Genomic DNA, 19,572 nt, shown 5'->3' with positions numbered 1-19,572 from the left:
AAATATAGATACGCGGTAGGTAAAAATGCATTAACAGTTCTCTCGATATAAAATGTAAAACATGGGAGTATAATTCGCGGGTACCGCGAATGTGGTGTAATTTAGACGTAACATTCTTTTCGCTCGCAGATAACTTTAACAACGTGGGCCCTAGTCTTCCATCAGATAACAGTCTAATGAATCTAGTATTAAAGGGAATCGAATTCTCGATAACGTCAAGCGCCTCCCCCTGTTCCGTAACATAATAACTTCCATTCTCATTTCCTTGGTGTCCAGCGTAAGCGTAAGATTTTCCTGATGACAATCGGCTTTCGACCATGTAGTCGGCTCTCGTGCAACGCAAAAGTGTCCCTACCGAGGAGAGTACACCGGTCACACGAAGAACCTGCTCGGTGTTAGTTGGACTGAGAAGTAGGTAGTCGATGTAGGAATGACACGACCGGTTATCTCAGTGGCCACGCGATATTGTCATCAGGGGTAGGAGGGGATAAAAGTAGTTAGCGAGAAGGAAGGAGAAAGGGGTGAGAGAAGGAGCAAGATGAAAGAAGGGGAGTGAAAGGTAGTGGCGGAAAAAATGAAGGAGGAAGGACAGGGAGAGGGAGAGAGGACGCGATAAGATCATCTTACCACCCCCTGGCATAAGTCGACAGTGGCCTTTCCCTGCCCTGACCAACCCCCTCCGTGACTCGACGGAGACCATTTCAACGATAGCACACACAACCTTACTCGGGCACCGCGTTATCTCGCACGCGAATTAGCTCTACAGATTTCCTTTTTTTCCTTCTCTCTCCTTCTACCCTTTTCCTTCCTTCCCTTCTCGGTTCTTCTATCTTTCTTCCTCCCGATACTCCCCTCGTTACCCTCCTTTTCCTTCTGCTTTCCGTGTTCTACGCCTCCGTCTTCGTCTGCCTCGCGCTGCCACTTCTAGTCGGCGACGTTGCGACAACGTCGAAGGAGGAAAACCTCTTACACACGACACACGACACATCGCGCACGACCACCACCCCCTACCCTCCAGCACGTCTATCGCATTAGCGCGCTGCCACGTTGTTGCTGCACCACGTTGTACCGCATCGGCTACGAAATGCATGACGTGTGCGTAGGTATGTGAATTTTCATTGGAGCAGGACCGACGCATAATTTTGCATAAACCAGCTTGGATCGTAACGACTGCGAGGCAGGCGATTAAATTACCGCTCGCTCGCGGTTAAAGAGAAACGCTTATCCCCGGTTGTCCTTGTCGAGCCAGGAACACCTCGTGCCCCGATCGCTCTTATTCCACCTGGAAAAAGAAGTGGTCGCCCGGTCGATCGTAGATCTTGTTTAGACAGCTTCGAAAGATTTATCGATAACCACACGATTTTACGATCATTCCCTGGCCACAGCCAGTACAATAGTTGTGGCTGTATCCCGCTGTTTGTGTATCACGACGCCAGACACTTCGGCTTTTACGATGCTTGAAAATTTACGCGCTCGAGGATGATGTTACGCAGTTTTTCTAGATTGACAGCCTTTTGTTTTTACAATCGATACGTTCGTATTCGATTAATAAACGATCCCTTCTTGTGCTCCGTACCAATAGCGTATTTTTTTCATATCTTAATGGTACCTCTCTCCCTCTCTCTCCCCCCCCTCTCTCTCTCTCTCTCTCTGGTTTCTTAGTGCCACTTCTACCGCAATACAGTACATTCCGCATTATCTCAAGTATGTGGTTTATTACCCCTCGACGATCTCACGGGAACGAGATGACACGGAAAAACCTCTAAAACGAAATGCCATGCTCGCTCGCTCGAAAATTCTTCTCGTCTCTTTTTCTGCCAATTCACGCGTCTCCCCTCGCTTTCGTCGATCTTCTAACCATCCAGAGGAATATACCTCGCAATATTTAAACCAGCGTATAGTGACAGAGGAAAGAATAAACACGTATACCGAGAAACATGTTGCCATTTCAAGGCACGTACGACTGTTGCGTCTATTTTGTCCTCCCAGAGGTACGTGCACGAGGCTAATGCTCCTCTGGCAAGGTGGATACGTATGCGCAGTGGAATTCAATTTGGTATCAGTACAGGCTTCGTTCAGAATTTCCTTCGAAACGAAATACATATTTATTTCAATGAAAAGCGTCTAGGTTCATCGTTACGACGCGCAGTGTGCAAAGATTGCTGTCCAACCGAGAGAAAATCACAATTTTGATCATTTCCTGTTGGACAATTTCTTATCGAAAGATTTCGCGATATCTAGAAATCAAGCGTTTTATTAAACACGTTCACGCGGAAGATCGGTTACTTGTGAACAAGAACATTGCCCCTGAGAAAGAATCCACTTTATCGAGTAACTTATACAAAAGGGAGTTCATTATCTTCTCAGTGGACTTGGAAGTCCACTGATGTCTTTCGGCTTCGAATGTCTTTCTACGCCACGTTTCTATTCTTCCTTGAATGGTGGTCTCCTTATCTTTACGAGAGATTCGCGGACCGCTCTTTCAATTGAATTCCGCTCTGGGAATCGTGATCACCCGCCTCTCGCAGTTTCGCTCACAGACTTCGTGCGTGTTCGCACACATCTCCGCATAACCCAACACATCGGCAGACCGTGTATTTTCGCACAAACTCGTTTCAACCCTTGAACGTACGTGTGCCCGTTTGAAACCGTGGGTGTATGTGTACCTGTACGACGAAATACGTCAATGCCAGTACATGGAAGTTTATTTATGTACACCAGGTCGCTCGTGCATGGTATTTGTACGCGTCACAAGTATTTACCTACACGCGTGCTTCTGGATTCTTGCGTGGGCACACAATTACGTAAGTCCATCCATGTATACATGGTTCTCTCGTTTGTTCTCTGCTTGGGAACGGGCACTACGAGACAAAAACTCGCAGTTCGCAAGAGACAGACGAGGGTAGGAGGGAAGAAATAACAAGGAAGGAAAGGACACGGAGAAGAAGAGCGAGGATCAGCTTGTGGCGCGAATCAGGTTTAGGACTGTGTCAAATGACACTCTTGCCAGGACACAACGATGGTCTCGAAAATCCTCGTACCAACACCTCTTTCTTTCTCTCTTTTTTTTTTTTTTGCCACTTGTTCGAAACCGTGATGGGACGTTACGAAGGATTCGTGCAGGTCGTAGGTCGCGTGGGAATGAAGAAAGCACCGTGAGCCAGAGCTCCATCGCCAGATTACACGGCCCTACATGCTTCACTTTCTTTCTCTTAATCTTTACATCTTCAAGCATATTTTACACCGTGTTTGGACAATATTGAAATACAAGGAGCGGTGGGGGCGAGCTTCGACAATTGTAAGTCGTCGATCTCCTCGGATTCGCAATATCGAAGAATGGAAAATAAACTCGTCAAGATCTTTCGTAATATGTTTTTCTGTAGCGTAGAGCGAGATGAACTAATATAGAGTGGAAACGAAGAAAAAAATATGTAACTCGAAAGGGACACGTGTGGACGTCCTCATAGGACACATGTAGAACATTACGTAATCGTAAACCTCGAAGGATGTGGGCGGGATCTTCTTGCAGAAGCAAGTAGCCGTGTCTCGCGCGTGTTCAACCGATCAGCCGGACAGAACCTAACTAATCGAGCGGCACATCCGAGCAGATGTTGCCATCTTCCACGGACAACTGTCCGGTCGACGTTTTTTGATTTTATCTGAGCATCGTTAGCTGCTTCCTGAAAGTGAAACGAAGTTGGATATTCCACGAAAACTCGAGGTATTGAAAAATGAACGTGCGAGGAACGTCGAACTCTCACGTATGTTTGCTCGGTGTAACAAATGTTGTATTAATTTGCCCGAAGAATAATGGTTGTCATTCGAACGTCTTCTTTTGATATAGTCATTCATCAGGCGAACATAGTTTCATATTATGTCACGCGACACTGTCAACTGTCAAGCGTGAATGTAAGTGAATGGCGCGAAGCGGGCGGACATGTGTGAAATTAGCTTAATCTTTCAGCTCGGATGACAATGGTGATACAAACGTGGTCCGTGTACGACACGTATCGTTCCGTATACAGGGTGACAAATCTCCCCCCCCATAGACATCTCTCTCCCGGCGCTGTCTCCACCCCGTGTAAATACATTAGAGGATGATCCTTTCATTGGCGTGGACCACTTCGGAAATTTCCTTATTCATTGACTATATTTAACGTTACTTGGTCCAACCAGCTTCTATCTTCTCGATATAGCGACACTGGTAACTTGGTATAGATCAATGAAATATCATCTAAATATTTTGTTTTAAATTATGATAAGATCAGAGTTAAAGCAATCCCAAACGTTAATGGACAGGCTCGTGTCATGTTATCGCTTAGGAGAGGACAAAAAGGAGTTAATAAATTTTTACGATCGTGATTCTACGCCGTTGACAAACAGATATCGGTGGGGCCGTAATTTAACAATGAGCCAGCTGGCGCGTGCTACGGGGGAAAGGTTGCGACCCCTAATGTAGTTATATAGTGTACTTTCCTGCACGCAGACACACGCGTCCGGGCACGCATACACGCGCGGAATCTCACGCGGTGCGAGCGACAATAAGCAGGGATGCCTCAGCCCCTTTGTCACGGTGGTTCTCGCGTCAATGCGCATTCAATCTTTCGCCCGTTTTATCATCCCTCTGTCTCGCCTTCTCTTCTTGGCTTCCCTACTTTACCTCGCAAAACGGCAACACCACGAGTCACCTCTTCATCCGGCTAATTGAGTTGTTCGCGCTTTTTAGGGGCGAGAAATCTGCTTTTCGGAAACAGGCCACGCAAAAATCACGACCTATAATTCGCGACTTGTGATTCTACAGCATTATAAAGAAAAGTAATATTTAAAAAATAAAGAACCAATTCGTGGCAAATAATATATATTACGATACAAATTTTTTCAGCTGTGCTTAAGCTATGAATATTTTCGACGGTGATATTTTATAACACAGTCACTGCTTCCCTTCTGCGTATTTATTATTTATATTTTATCTAGGAGCAATAAATACGTCATTGACTTTTCAACAGAATATTATTTTCATCGAAATTTCAGAATAAATCTAGGTTCAATGTAACAAGAATTATTCAATGGTACACAAAGAAAGAAGGAAACAACGCTATACATTTTCCTCTATTGTTGAGCAGCGTGACTGACGAACGAAGCTTGTCTGGTTCGTGTCACATTTTCCTCTTATCTCACGAGATATCTCGGTGATTTATTCTCCTGTAAGGACCTAAGTCTTATCCTCCGCAGCCCATTCGACACGTATGAATAATTGGGTCGCGGAATAATTCCTTCCGATCTCACCCTGTCCAGCGCATTATGCTCTATTCGTTCTATCCCCACCAGATTCTCCGACAACCCGCCCCCGAACGTTATGATTAAGTAATAAAACATTTAGGCCCTTCTCCGGCTACCCCAAACTGAAAAACATCCCTCGATGCTGCTTATACATCTCCATACGACCGGTCGACATGTGACTTCGCACGTATGCGCGCACGCGAGTACTCACACAAGTATATTTGCGAATACATACGTATACGGACGGGAAAGGGCGTGACGACAGATGCAACGGAACATATCTACCCTCCGTTGGGCGTTTCAGATTCTCTGCTGATTTTTTCTCTTCTTTCTCCTTTCTCGTCGTCCTTCGTTCACGATCGTAGATAGCGTCGTTGCGCCGAGCATTTTCAGACTTAGATCCCGATCGTAATTTACGGTTAGACCATGCCAATCTAGCTGCCTCCATTGTTGGCTGTGGGCCATTGTTTATGAGAAACATGCGCTTCCGGAATAGTGGTAAATGCCTCTCGATACCGGGAATCGGGAAAGATTGCATAAATTGGTTTGTAGAAAGTCGACGAACTAATTCCGCTTGAAAGTCAATATAACTGTTTACTTTCCTATCAACGCTGTGTAAGTTGCATAATTCTTTTCGATTCGGATACCCTTCGGGCAGCGGAATTTTTTCGAAAAGCATCTGGGAAATTTTTCCAATTCGATCGTTCCGACATTTCGTCAGGCAAGCTTTATTGGCCGAAGCGACGCGAGCAGCTCTCTGTTGCGTGTACCGGGCCAATGGCACGAGCAACCGGATGCTCGTGCTTCCACCCTTGATTTATCGGTCCTTCGAAGCTCGCGGATTGCCCGTAATTCCAGTTATTTCGTCCTAATCCGAAAGTTCGTTCCTGTCCAGTTACCGAGATTCCGCCCACCCTTCGAACTTCGAAGCGCGATTTCTTTCCCCATGTCTTCTGCTGCCTCGAGCAAATTCGTTTCACCCCGTTCGCGTTTATATCTACCTTCGCTTCACCCTTAAATTGTACTTTCCGCCGAAATTGTGCCGACTATTTACGAGCTGTCTCATCGAAATGCTCGTCGACGGAAATTGAAATGTTGATGAGCTGCTACCGGGCTCTGGAATTTGAAGCTCATTTCAGGAAACGAGTCGACTTTAATTGCGTTCCGCTATCGACAGCCGACTGAAGCATGAAAGATTGTGCCGCGATGAAAATGATACGTACGTTGCGTATGATAATTATCAACATAAGTTTCATCTATTTTTTACAAAATTCGCTTTTCCTTATAATCCGTTTCTTCTGTTTTGCTGGTCAACAGAGATTGTAAAATGATAAAATAGAAGAAGGATCGTACGTTAGAACATTTTTTTCTTACACAGATTTTTTGTAAAATCAGTGGCTATATACCAACGGTTATTTTTCGCCGGGACCCCAGGATATCCAGTTTCTTCGCTGAGGAAGACTTCTTCAGGTCCCCTGCTGATCTCTCGTAGGCGGATCCCCCTTCTTGAAGGTACACGCGACTAGTTACGATAACCTGAAAGATCGAATACAATGGCATATGGTTACCAACATCTGACCTCGCACACAATGTCGTTATTAGAATATGAATGCGGCTAAAACTCGCGTGTCTTAACGGCACGCGACGCGTTTCACTACAATTCGACTTTCGAAATCCTCAAGTTTTTGCATCTGTCGTCGAATTATTTTGGTGGATCGATTATTTGTAGGAACGAAAGATAAGAGAATATCGTTAAACGCTCAACGAACAAACTCAAGTCTTTTATTGTCTCCTTTGTAAACGTTTCTCAGCTCTAGAGGCGAGAGCTGGAGATTTTCGTCGCGGACTAAGGAAATTGTCACCAGTCCTTCGACGATGGCTGACCGTGCGAAAAACAAACACGCCGGAAGTTTTCCCGGCTCACGAAAGAAAATGCAATCAGCAAAACGGCAGATAGTGGCGTGATCGGTGTGGCGCCGTGCCGTCACTTCCGGCGCGGACGATAGGCTGACGCATAATTTCCGGTCCGAGGCTCGAGGATCCATCGATCAAACACTTTGGAACTCGAAGAAGCTACAAAGTTCCTGCAGAGATATCCGAACGTTCGCTGTGTCCTGCTTGTTCTCGTTAACGCGATCGATCCGTACAGCGGTGTTTTACGAAAAACGACCCCTTCGAGACGAGACGAGGGAGAAGAGGAGGAAAGCAAGGCGCGTACATCAAAATGTATATCGGATACTTTTTCTTCTTTTTTTCTTTCTAAACGTTCGTTTATCTTGTTTACCATTTTCCAAAAGCATTACCAATCGTGAGGTTAATAAAACCGATCGTTTCGGTTTCCCTTTTACAAACGAGTATTTTATTGGTCGATATTATTGACTTAGGATCTGATATATAGCCGCGACAAGAAAGAAGGCTTTTTTTTCGGTGACGAAGAAAAAAATATACGTTTGCCTGACTTATCACCGTCTCGTGGAGATGTTGCGCTCCTTTCGGCGACTCGTAGCCCGCTTTTCGTTGCTGCGCGACCCGGAGGCGGTAATTATTTGGAACCCTTTGATGGACGTCCTCTCGGACTACGTTCGTCTCTGCAGTCTCAGGTTGCTCCATAAAGAACTCGGACATTCATTGGCCCGCCGAGCTACTGTGTCACCGAAGAGTCGAACACCACGACCTCTCAAATTCGAAGCTTCATTTCACGCCTGCCTGCCGCACAACTGCGCGGCCAGCATCACCAGGAGTCCTGCGAGTCCTTCGCATAAATCATCGAGCGATACTACGGCCGTGAACGTGACTCAATCACCAGACAGTTGCGTTCACCACGATACTTGGCGTTTGCCCCAAAATATCTTCGACCGCATCGTCGGTGGCGACGACTAAATTTTCCTATCGCGACGAAAGCGGAAGTCTGTCTATCTAAAAACGACGAGATTTTTCATCCTACGATTACACATTAATTCCGCTATAATCGTTTAAAATTTGCCAACCACTTGCATCGAATTGATCACGTTCGCGTCGTGCGATTACCGGTAAGAAAAGGAAACCGTTCGAATGAAACGTAGTTGGAGAAAGAAGAGAACTCGACGAAATTGCACTCGACGAGTAACAGGAAGCCACACGATATCTCCAGACAATGCGCGTCATCGGGGGAGTAATCAGGAAACCGGACCGATGTCCACCAAGATCCCGGATGTCATCGACTGTGGCCTCTTCAATTTTATCTGGCACAGTGCATACAAGGGCTACGAGTATCTCCGAAGGCTTCTCGGAGTACAGGCCGGTGCTTCTTTATCTCGTTGAGTTGTTTAGGCTGCTGGAGCCCTCGTGACACATTCAAGAACATCATACGAGGAATCCGACTATCCCACGCTGTACAGGTGGTCCAAGGATTAGAGGTTCTCTTTGGAGCGATTCATTTAACTACGAACCGGCCTGGATTATCATTCGACCGTGTTTGCTTTAACCTTTTCAAAATATGAACACTTCCTGTGACTATACTGTACTCTAATACAAGACACGATTACATTGTTACGATTGCTTTACTTTAGCGGCAGGTGACATTCAATTGTTGGACCTTGATCAACAAACTCTCTCGATATGATCTGTCTTCGAGACTTGCAACTTTGAGTTTTGTATATCGATACAACTCCGTATGAAAAGTATCGGTAAACTGCGCATCAACGAACGATATCTCCGATTCTGATTCAGAGATTAAGAGCGTCGATAATTTTTCGATCATGCACCAAACTACATTGTACATAAGTCTAATTGGACTGCGAGCTACTGACACATTCGTCTCGCTATCATATCTCGCTCATTAGTTGCCATTACCATACGTTCTCGGTGTCATAGCAACTTGCGGTTACGACCACGTCACCGCGATACGATTTATCTTCCGGGTCCAGATTCTTCTCCGTTAAACTTTATCGCAACCGTCGCAACTTGTTAAACATCTCTCGGACGACCATACCGCTTCGAATAAATTTTATTTCCAATTTCTTCTTTCCTATCGACGATAGAATTCTTTATGAACGATAGAAAAATGCTATAATACCGGCAGATCAGTCGTTACACAAGAATTCTTTTTTCGGCTAATCTATGACACACGCGTGAGTGACGTAACACCGTACGACAGGTGTTATCGATCATCCAGGTAAGCGTCATTCGATGAATTTTCGAGTGAACAGCGGATGGAGTACTTATGTCAATTTCGTCGTGTGTTGTTCCGACATGATAATGACAAAGGGTGGCCGAACAGATAGAATCAGATAACGCGAACGTGTCGTCACCTCCATTCGATTTCCAGCGAAAACATTTTCGGCCGATTCCTCAGTAAATACTTGGGCGCTATGCATGCCGTTGCTGTATCTTTTGTACCGGACACACCTGATTCTAAGTGTGCCTCTAACAAAGTGTCTAAAACTTCAAATACGAACCTTTCAACCTTTACTTGGCCGATGACCGTTGTCTTTCAACATGATATTCGAGGGCATTCGTAAGTAGCGATCTATCGATAAATGTCTTCCGACTTCAAATATATTTATCGTTGTAAGATACTCGAACAAGATATTCCTATAATTTCATTGCCATGGAAAAGAAGTGCCAGATATTTCAAGAATGATTTTAGAACGATTTTCGAGCTTAATCGCGATAGCTATTCCGCGTTCGAAAACCTGATTTCCGCCGTTGGAGTGTAGAACAAAGAAAAGAAAAAAAAAAGAAAGAAAGAAGAGAAAGTGGAGGAGAAGAAAACCGAGGAGTGGAGAGATGCAGAGAGTGGAAGAGATAGAAAGAAGCAGAGCTGTAATTTGTGTCGTTTCTTGTTCGGCGAACTTTACCAAGTGGCCATTTGCCTTATCGACTCTCACCCTCTGTCGTTCCTCCTTCTCGCCTTGCTCGCCTTTTTTTTTCATTCTCTGCCTTCTAGTTGGTTCGAGTCGTCCTTGCCAGGAAGAGAACAGGCCGCGGCACGCAATCTGTGAAAGCTACTCGCATGCTTTCACTGCGTTTCGACGTGGAAAGAAAAAAAAAAAAGTCCTCCATGGGCATCTTGATAATAGGAGGAAGAATTATGCCGATAATCGCCGCACTAGATGATCGCCGATTAGGTCTCAGCACGATGCCCTACATTCTTTTCAGCCGTCTATTCGACGGTCTGCTTTCGAGTTAATTCGTCGCGTCGCATTCCACAAGCCCTTTCAACACGATTGAAACTTTTATTCCAGTCGGTATGTCTGTTTCGACTCGTGTTCGCGTAGTAAAAACGTCGCAGAAAAGTAAAGCCGTGGAAAGTAATTAATTCTCTGAAGGGATAACGAACGTTTTCCTGTTCTATGTAGCAACTCGTTTGTTAGCCGCATGAGTTATCGAACGACGCTCCGATTGGTAAAAATTTTCAAATCCAGCGGTAATCTATATAAGTATAGATTTTCGCGTACTCAACGTCGTTAAAATAAATCCCAATAGATCGCTTCATTGATACGGAATCGGGGATATGGAAAATCAGGTGTCTTTAGATTTTTTATATATATGTACTAATCTTCGACTGTCTGCGTTATCCGTCGCATCAAACGTTTATTTCGGGTTTGTTAAGACATATCCCGATCGCGCAGATAGAACCACCCGTCTATCGGATACGATAAGATTAGCCAACTCGTGATCGATTTAGAAACTGACGAACCGAGTTTGCTAATTGCGAGGATGCTCGTTTTCGGAGAATTATCAAACAGCATTTCACATAACCGACGATAGTATTTTTACTACAACTGCGATCCAAGCGGATAAAAATGATCAAACATCGAATTTCCGTGTCACAGCAAGGTAGCAGATATTACGTGGACCAAAGACTTGCATTTTCATTTTTATTGTCACGGTTGCTCGTTATCGTGGATAATCGCGCAAGAAGAGAATCGTGGACGAATTGTACGATCGTTCGTAATCGTTTCCTTTATGCTATCCAAGAAGCGTAAAATTTAGTAACTAATTAAAAGTAACAATTTGATAAATATATCGCACGATATATAGGAAACGCGAAATGCCCGAACGACGCGGTTACAACCATCGCCATCTTCGGCTCGAGACGAACGAATGAATAAAACCTTAAAGGCGTTCGAGATGTCGTAGGGGTTGATGTCGGTCGCGGGGCTGTCGGGGGAGAAAAATGAGTGAAATCCATTAGAGGGGAGATTCCATAGCTGTGACCTGTGTCGATCGACGCTCACAGCCGTGGCGGCGTGCGCGAGTGCGACATCGTCCCGTGTCTGCACACGCGTACGTATGAATTGTAAGTCGATGGGAACTCGTATGTACGGTTGACGCATGGGAGTTTGTCACCGCGGCGTAGTTTCGTGTCCCAACTGCAGCGTCACGTGCATCGCTAATGCGTTTTTCGACTTCTACCTATCGAGAGAAACGAACGACTCCGGTTACGTGAATCGAAAACGGAACGACTCGTATTTGCCGAGGAAGAAACGAGAGCACGATGGGTGGGCGGTGTTTTGTATAGGCTCGCGCACAGCTTTATCTATGTTTGTTTAAGGAGAAAGAAGCTCGTAAAGAGTTCGAGATTGCGCGTGCGTTCTAGCGAGCTCTAGCGCAGGGGTCATCCGTAGAAAGCATTTTGATGGAAATGATCGTAAAAATAATTGTTTCTCCATTGTGGAATAATACGTACGAGTGGATGGTTTACTCTAAGAGCCTCGAGTATACAAACGTACGTAATAAAGTTTGAAACGTGACAGATTCGAACGGTGTCGTTCGATACTTTGTTTATCGTAAAAGTCGCCTCGGGGAAAATTAGTGGCCTTCGATGAGTGACAACTGATAATCGTTAATTATTTACCCAAAAGAGGACTTTCTTCGACGAATTTCCCGTAAAATTTACAAACCGTGGCCGAACCGTTCTGATCGATAATATAGACAGACACTTGATCGCGTAGTAGATGCGTATCGCTGTCCTTGAGAATCTCAGGCACGAAACGAAATCGTAAACGGAGCATATGCGTCCATTGGTGACGGAACAATCGGCAACGATTACACCCGTCGTAAAGACAATCGATCGCCGCGGTCCAGTCGGCTCGTTGCACTTGCAACAGGCATCGTGTACAAGTACACTCGGAGCGGTACGAATATTATTATTCGTGGCCGCGTGTTCGACCAATCGAATCATTGTCTCTGGCCTGGCTACGTAATAATTCCGTTCCTCCTTCTCTCTGTCTCTCTGTTTGGACATGTGGTGCCTGTTTCTAACGAGATGATATGGTCGATCAGGACTTCCTGAACCACCATGATCCCTTTCCTCCCCCAACAGCGCTACTCGAGCCTCTCGCAGCTTTTCTTTTTTTCAAAGGGCCGATCGTCGAGTCGTTTTGTTCCGGTAATGCGACGATTGTTGGCGCGAGCCTTGAAACAAAAACGCGGCCGAGCCATCTGTCGAGCTCGGCGAATGCGTGTGCGTGAGTGAGAGGCAGGGAGGGAGGTAGTTGGATAGGGCGAACGAGAGAAAGAGACGAAATGAGCGAAAAACACCGACGAGAGGAAAGAGAATGGAAGAAAAGAGCATCCGCAAATGCGACCGAGGGATTGTTTTCTAGTGGCTCGTCGTTTAACCCCTCCAATCTTCTCCTCGCGACGAGAGCCTGCCCCTGTCTCGACAGGGCTGCCGATAATATTCTTTAACTCTGTCGGTCCTTATTCCGTGTCTCCTGGAATACGCATCGCTGCTTTTTTTATCCAATTTTTTTGGACAAGTTGAAACATATCGTTCTAAAGTCTATCGATATCGTTGAATTTCAACGACATTGTTTTATCAGGAAATCTAGAGATTCTTTAACAGAAGCTACAATTGAATATTTTCTGATCTAAATCGTGCAAGTCGGCGCGGGCCAAAATTTACGAGACACCCAGTAGGTGGTCGATCCGTAGCCAACACGCACCCCGCATAACGCGTAAATGCGGCGTGGTAGCAGGGCCGTGGATTCTAGCAATTACACACCCTCAAGTGCCCTTAGAGACGGGTCCCCATTAGGATGAGAGCCGAGGGATGTTTTAACGCGGCGTGGCTCGATTTTCGAAATCGCGAGTAGTACCGATCGCCGCGGCTGCGCCATTACTCTCCTCCTCCTCGAAATTTCACGTCGGTTTTTTACGATTCTCGTCTAAACGCGTTCTAGATTGCAATTAACATTTAGTAGAGCGAACGAATTAATACGACGATAAAAACTGTAAATAACCGCTCGCCAACATCTCTTCGCATTCACGAGATACGAAGTTCGTTAAAACTCTGTAATGCGGTATACCAAGCAATAGGGTAAAGTCGAAAATGTAGCAAAAAGCAGACATCTGTTTATATCGTGTTGTCCTAGCCTAGTGTCGAACAAAAACGAGAAACCCTCTCTGAGTGCTTCGCTATGTAAGCCATTTCGCTGAGCAGTGGGTATCGGACATTGACATCGTTATATCCAGGTACACGTTCGCGATATTCCATCTCTCTCTCTCTCTCTCTCTCTATATATATATATATATATACATTCTTATATGTGTATATATATAATATATATATATATATACATATACAGATATTACACGGGCACAGGCAAGGTTGGAAACGATTAATCGTCCACGTCGAGACGTCATTGCCATCTTTGGTCGCTTAATCGGAAGTCTCCTTGAGTCTCGGGGGAGTACGTGGCGTCGACGTAATCGAACTTCGGTATCGCCGCTCTCTGACCAACAGTCAAAACTTTGCCCGCTGAAAAGAAAGTTGCGAGGGAGCGGAGGAAAGTCCGATGAAACTCCGAGACCACCGACGACTTCGTTGCTCGCCGCTTCAATTTCTGAGAGAGCTCTGTGGCTTCGTCCACGTTCCCGAACGATGAATGTTAATGATCGCGGGACATTCGGAGGAGTAGAAGGGATTGAAAGTTACCTACCCCCCTATGGGAGATCTCGAGTTCTCCTGTCAAAGACATTCCGAGGAACCGTATCGGGATTTCGCGTGCAATTCGGCCGTTGGCTATATCGAACGAATCCATCGCCGGGTGTCGTGGGTTCGATGAAAAAATGATCCGTGTCAATCGACGCTACCGTGCATGCGCGAAAAGCGTCAATAGGTATTCGCGCGGTGCCCATGACACAATAATCAATTTTTTAACGCCTGTGCCACTATGCTGATCGGCCATGGTCGACAAGAGTCATCTGAATGACAGAGCTTGATCAAAGGGCCAAGCCAGGCGTTTGATGTCTGACGCACGCAGTACCATTTCAAACCGTCCACCACTGACTGAATTCAAATTCACGATCGAAGTTGAATTTCCATAGGACAGCGTCTGGCTGCCGGATAAGCTTTAACAAATATTTTCCACTGGCTTGTTACGGATACTGTTTTTCGATGCACAACGTCAGGATCGCATATTATTCAACGGTTATTCGTTTGGTCGACAACTAGTCATAGGCCTTCTACGTACAACAGCACCAGGGGTTAGGTTTCCAGGGGCATGCGAGGAATATTTTTAATAAAAGTTATCGCGGCTTCCAGACGTTCTTAGTATCCAGGCAGTCGCAACCCCTAGGCTGGCAACGCCTTCGAATTCGTATTTGATGAGCGTTCGTTTCGAATCGGCAACGAAATTGAATCTCTTCGCGCTTCCGGCACGTGGGTGGCGAATTTTTTATTCGCGCCAGTTCGATTCGCATCAGTTATTTATTGACTCAATTGTTCTTCCTTCGGTGGAGCATCGAGTGTCGACGCGATCAAAGTCGAATTAGAAGGATGGAAGGAAGAGCTCGTTCCTTCCCCGGTGAACAATTACGGATGAGTTATAGATTGCCCGTTATTGGCTACGAATCATCGAAAGAGAAGACGATTTCTCACGCCTCGAAGCAAATTGCTCGCGATTGTGCCGCAACTTTTATAATCGAAATTTTTCGGGGAAGTCGGCGACGGGTTAACCGCAGACAATACATGACGAGTAGCTGTTACGAGAAGCACGAATCTTGAGAATGAAAAAAAAAGAACGGAGAGGAGCCCCCTCGTTGATTTTTTGCCTTTTCCGCTTTTTGTGCTTGACAAAAATCTGAAAAGGGTGACTTGACTTTTCGACCCCGGTGTCGAGTACCCTATACCGTTTTCGCAAGAGTTATAGTTCGTAGGTACGTAAAGTCTACGTAACAACGTAGAGCGTAAAGGTTCGTTGTACTACCACTGTTCTAAAAAAAGAACGGTTTATATCGAAAAGTTCGTTCGAATCTGATTAGAAAGTATATGTTGTTTAAAATCTGCAAGTTTTCAAATAGTCAAACTTTTGAATGCCAACGTGTCTTTATAAAAGTTCAATTACATTTCGATGCGTGTCACCGCGGCGCTCGCTTCACCCTCGGTCGTCAAACTTCACGGTTCTCACCATCCCCTCGCGTGGTTCGACTCTATAAAAAATTTCCATAGGACAAAACGAGTGCAGGTTAACTGGAGGCGCGATCTCGCAAGGCCGGAAAACATCTTAGTCGTTTCGCGCCCTTTCATCGGTGCCCCCCCGGATGGTACCAAAGGGTGCGTCATGACGAGCTTCCCCGAAAAACTCACGTATCCGACTGTCCATCGATTACTCTTCCACAATTGCGGATATTTCGATGGAAAGATGCCTTTAGATCGAAGATATTCGATTCCCAGATGGCTGAATGCCCCTCTTTTAGATTCCCTTACCCCCGTTTTATTTCTCTTGTACCGATACCGTAGAGCTCTCCGCGCGTTTCGTCGTCTCTCTCTATCCGTCTCTCTCGCTCGCTCCTTTTTCTCTTTTCTCTGAATAGAATCACGAGGCTATTCTTCCAGGCACCGTGAATAGAGCCAGAGGTAGTCTATTCGCACGTGATGGAACGACGACTGCCAGGAGATATCTGAGCTCTTATCTGCTAGATTGCGAATGCGACTGTCGGATATTGCCGATCGGCCGGATAACGAAATTATCGATCGGCCTCGTACGCGTCTTCATATTCCCGTAGAAAATAATAGACGGACCGAAAATCCCCCGTCGGAGAAAATTTACGATTACGATTGCTTTGTTTTTCTGTCGCGTTATCGCCGAGACACAGGAAAAAGGTAATCACCTTAACGCTTCCATGGATTATGGACTCGTTCGTTATCGTTGTCGCATGATGCGACGCGAACCAAATTCTTCGTAAATTGCGGCAGATCCCAGATACATTTGTTTTCGGGTAACGATTCAATGACAACGATGCCTGATAAATAATGGTAGTCATGGTAAACACCGATAAAAATCAAACGAAAGTCGTGATTGCGAGGATCACGTATTTACGATTGCCATCTCTCTTCCTCTTTCTCTCTCCTCTCTCTCTCTCTCTCTCTCTGTCTCTCTCTCGAATAGAGGGGAAGACGATCCGCGCGTTCGTCAAGCGGTGTGTGGGCCACGCTTGGCTTTCTCGTATTTCCATTCGGCAGCACGGTTTCTGTAAACGAGGGTGTAAACAGTTAGATTGTATCTATCTGGAGGAGAGTGGCCACCCTCCGTAAGTCGTGCCGTTTTTCTCTTTCTGTCCGTGGAAAAGGCAAGCCACTGGGCCGCTGGTGGCCGAGGATTTAAACTTTTAAATCCACTTTATCTCGTACGGTACGATTCTACGGCTGGAAACGGCCCGACGTAAGAGATACGCGAATGCGGGAACGATCACGAAAGGGACGGTCAGTTGGCATTGTTGGCTTTGTTTACGAGCTAGGCGTGAGATTCAAGCACGAAGATTCGATTCTTTCAACGATTTATCGACATCGAAGAGCTCTCGCGGATAGCCATGCGAAAATTGAATCGAACTCTAATCTATTCGGCTTCGAAATAGAACGGCCGTGTCATGATAAGTTTTTAAGCTTCGTTACTTTCCACGTCTTATCATATCGGCGTAACGATCGCGATCGAAGTAACTGATGATTTTATTCGGGCAACTTGTCAAACGTTAATCGTCACATCGCGTATCTTACTTCAAAAGAATGCTAGGTCTCGCATTATCTTTAACATTTATACTCGAACGTGAAAGGTACTAATGCTTAAGATATCGAAATTGATGCACGAAGATTAGAAGAAGAAGTGGAGAGGAGGAACATCTATTTTTCCTTAATTACGATGTTGCGAAACATAGATTATGATGTTGGCTCGCGCTCAAAAACATCTGTTCCCCTTCCTTCGGACGAGTTTTACCCTTGCGCAGCTTGCTCCCGCTAAGGGCTGATATCCGCAGGGGTTTTGCCCTTCGATCTTCTCCTCTCTAAGCGAGAAGAGCTCGTCGAGAATTCGTTAAGGACGTGTGCCTCGTTTAAACAGCCCGGAGCTCGAACGATGCGAATCTAATTAGAATCTAATCGTCCCGATTACCATTCCGTTCGCCTGGAGCCGCTATCGGCTGTGCTTTTGTATTTAACAAACTGGTCGTTATTTTAACGTCACAAGGATAATACTAGGCATATTGTGTGACACTTTCTTTAAAAAGGGCAAGAAATTGCAAACGTCTTTGCTATGACTTTTCTATGAGAAACTCGAGCTGTACGATCAGGAAAACAGGGGACGCAGAGAAATCAAAGGGTGGCGAGTCAAGAGGTAGACTGATCGTGGTAACCGTGTATAGAAAATTAATATCGGACACGAGATAAAATTAATTTAACGGCGGGTTGCGCCTGTGAACCGCCCGGAGGCTGTATACTGAAGTCCGGATCACAATGGCGAAACGGTCGGGCTGGTGGGCACTGCAAACTTCAGCTACCACCACCGTCCTCCGCTATCGTCGTCGCCACACCATCGTCGACGGGAAAGCCATGCTCGTACCAAAACATAATTAGCCTGCATTGTTAATGCATCAATATTTGCACACTGTCCTACCTTCCCGTCCCTGTACGCGCTGCGCGTTTTCCAATAAGCTTGCACTTTGTTGCGTTGATATTACGCGAATATCGCTGTTGATTCCCGCTATTGCTTTCTCTCCTGTCTCTTTCTCACTGTTTCCCACCGCCTGTCGATTGTACGGAATATACTGTGTCCACCCCTCTCCGCGTTGCGCGGCTCACGCTTTACGACGTACCTACCCGTTCGACTCCGGCTCGTTGTTCGACCTCATGATGTAAACTTGATGCACAAACCTTCCTAAATTAATCGCAGTTCACCGACGAATTGTGCACGCCCAACGTTTAATTCGCCACTGAATTTTGACCAGGCCGGAACGTTATTTGTCGATAACAATCGCGCGCCCGTAGCGATAATTTTGTTACTTTTGCGCGAGATTATATTAGTACAATGCGCTCACCCATAGGATCGTAGCCTTTATAAAATTGTAAATACGTAATAGTCGTCGAACGCATGACGGGAAACTACGATCCGGTTCAGACATTGCGATCGTTCTTTCGCTGGTTGCGTTAAAAAGGCAGACGGAATTCCGTTTAAGGAACTGACTAAAAAGGAACCGTGGCCGTACGTACGGAGGCGAAGAAACGAGGGTGTTGCACGCGCGCGAGAAGACCCCAACGTATACCGGATTTTCCCTACTTCAGCTTGTTCCGGTCGCTCGCGTGCCACAATTCTATCGTCCACATCTGAATCTTCTGCTACGTTTCGTCGATCTTGACCCCGTAACCCGGATCTCTATTAGGAGAATCGTACCGCGCTAGCGCATACTTACGTACAACACGTTTTTAACGTGGACCGAATAAAAGGTTCGACGAGTAGTTAAGTATCGTAGCTTCTTACGTCTTGCTGTACCAGCCAAAAATATAAATCACATTGAAAATGAGAAATTTCGTGAATCGAGTCATCGAACCGTGCGAAGTCGTTGGGTATCCTTAACACGACGACGCACGCGATGAAAAATCGTTAAGTCGTAATAAACGGAACGTCTCCGCGGGGGGAGAGCAAAGACAAGCTGCAAAGTCTGTCGAAAAGAAGGGCGTCGGCAGGAGGAGTTGGAAGGTAGAGGGTCTTCCGTCAGTTGATCGTCTTCCGGTGACTTCCGGTGGCCTCTAACGAGGGACAATGCTTCTGGTACACGGCGTGCACGCGGCGCACAACAATCGCGTCTCAAGTTCCTCGAGGCAGGAGGGCGGTGCTCCTGAGCTTCATAGAGAGTTCGTTCTCTCCTTTCCTCTCCTCTCTCGTTTCTTTCTTCTGCTCGACTACTTATGCCACATAACGTGGCTCTCAATGGCACATTAGAGGGCAGCGCGTTCGAAAGGCAGTCAAGGCGTGTGCGTACACAACGCGGAGAACCAACTCGACTCGAACACAAATTATAGACTCTCGGCAC

The 19,572-nt window shown here is 45.9% G+C and overlaps 2 protein-coding genes across 5 annotated transcripts in view; one reads left to right on the top strand and one right to left on the bottom strand.

The window, feature by feature from the left end:
• The window catches only part of LOC122565703 (histone-lysine N-methyltransferase MECOM-like), a 63,847-nt gene that overhangs the window by 13,231 nt on the left and 31,044 nt on the right, over positions 1-19,572 (top strand). The window lies entirely within an intron of this gene.
• On the bottom strand, positions 4,842-9,014 carry LOC122565704. 3 transcript variants are annotated; one of them, XR_006316257.1, is made up of 2 exons: positions 7,740-9,014; positions 4,842-6,816 (listed from the first exon to the last, which is right to left on the bottom strand). XR_006316257.1 is itself a non-coding variant. In XM_043721939.1 (2 exons), exons 1-2 carry the CDS (start codon positions 7,903-7,905, stop codon positions 6,679-6,681), a joined length of 315 nt encoding a protein of 104 aa, XP_043577874.1. In that variant the 5' UTR covers positions 7,906-9,014; the 3' UTR covers positions 4,842-6,678. The 3 variants fall into 3 exon arrangements, 2 of the variants coding, with proteins under 2 accessions (XP_043577874.1, XP_043577875.1); XM_043721939.1 differs by having other exon boundaries at positions 7,729-9,014; XM_043721940.1 differs by having other exon boundaries at positions 7,747-9,014.

The sequence above is a fragment of the Bombus pyrosoma genome, linkage group LG3 (assembly GCF_014825855.1).
Source record: "Bombus pyrosoma isolate SC7728 linkage group LG3, ASM1482585v1, whole genome shotgun sequence".
Classification (NCBI taxonomy): domain Eukaryota; kingdom Metazoa; phylum Arthropoda; class Insecta; order Hymenoptera; family Apidae; genus Bombus; species Bombus pyrosoma.
Note: the sequence above shows the minus strand (reverse complement) of the source record. Positions and strands in the feature narration are given on the sequence as shown.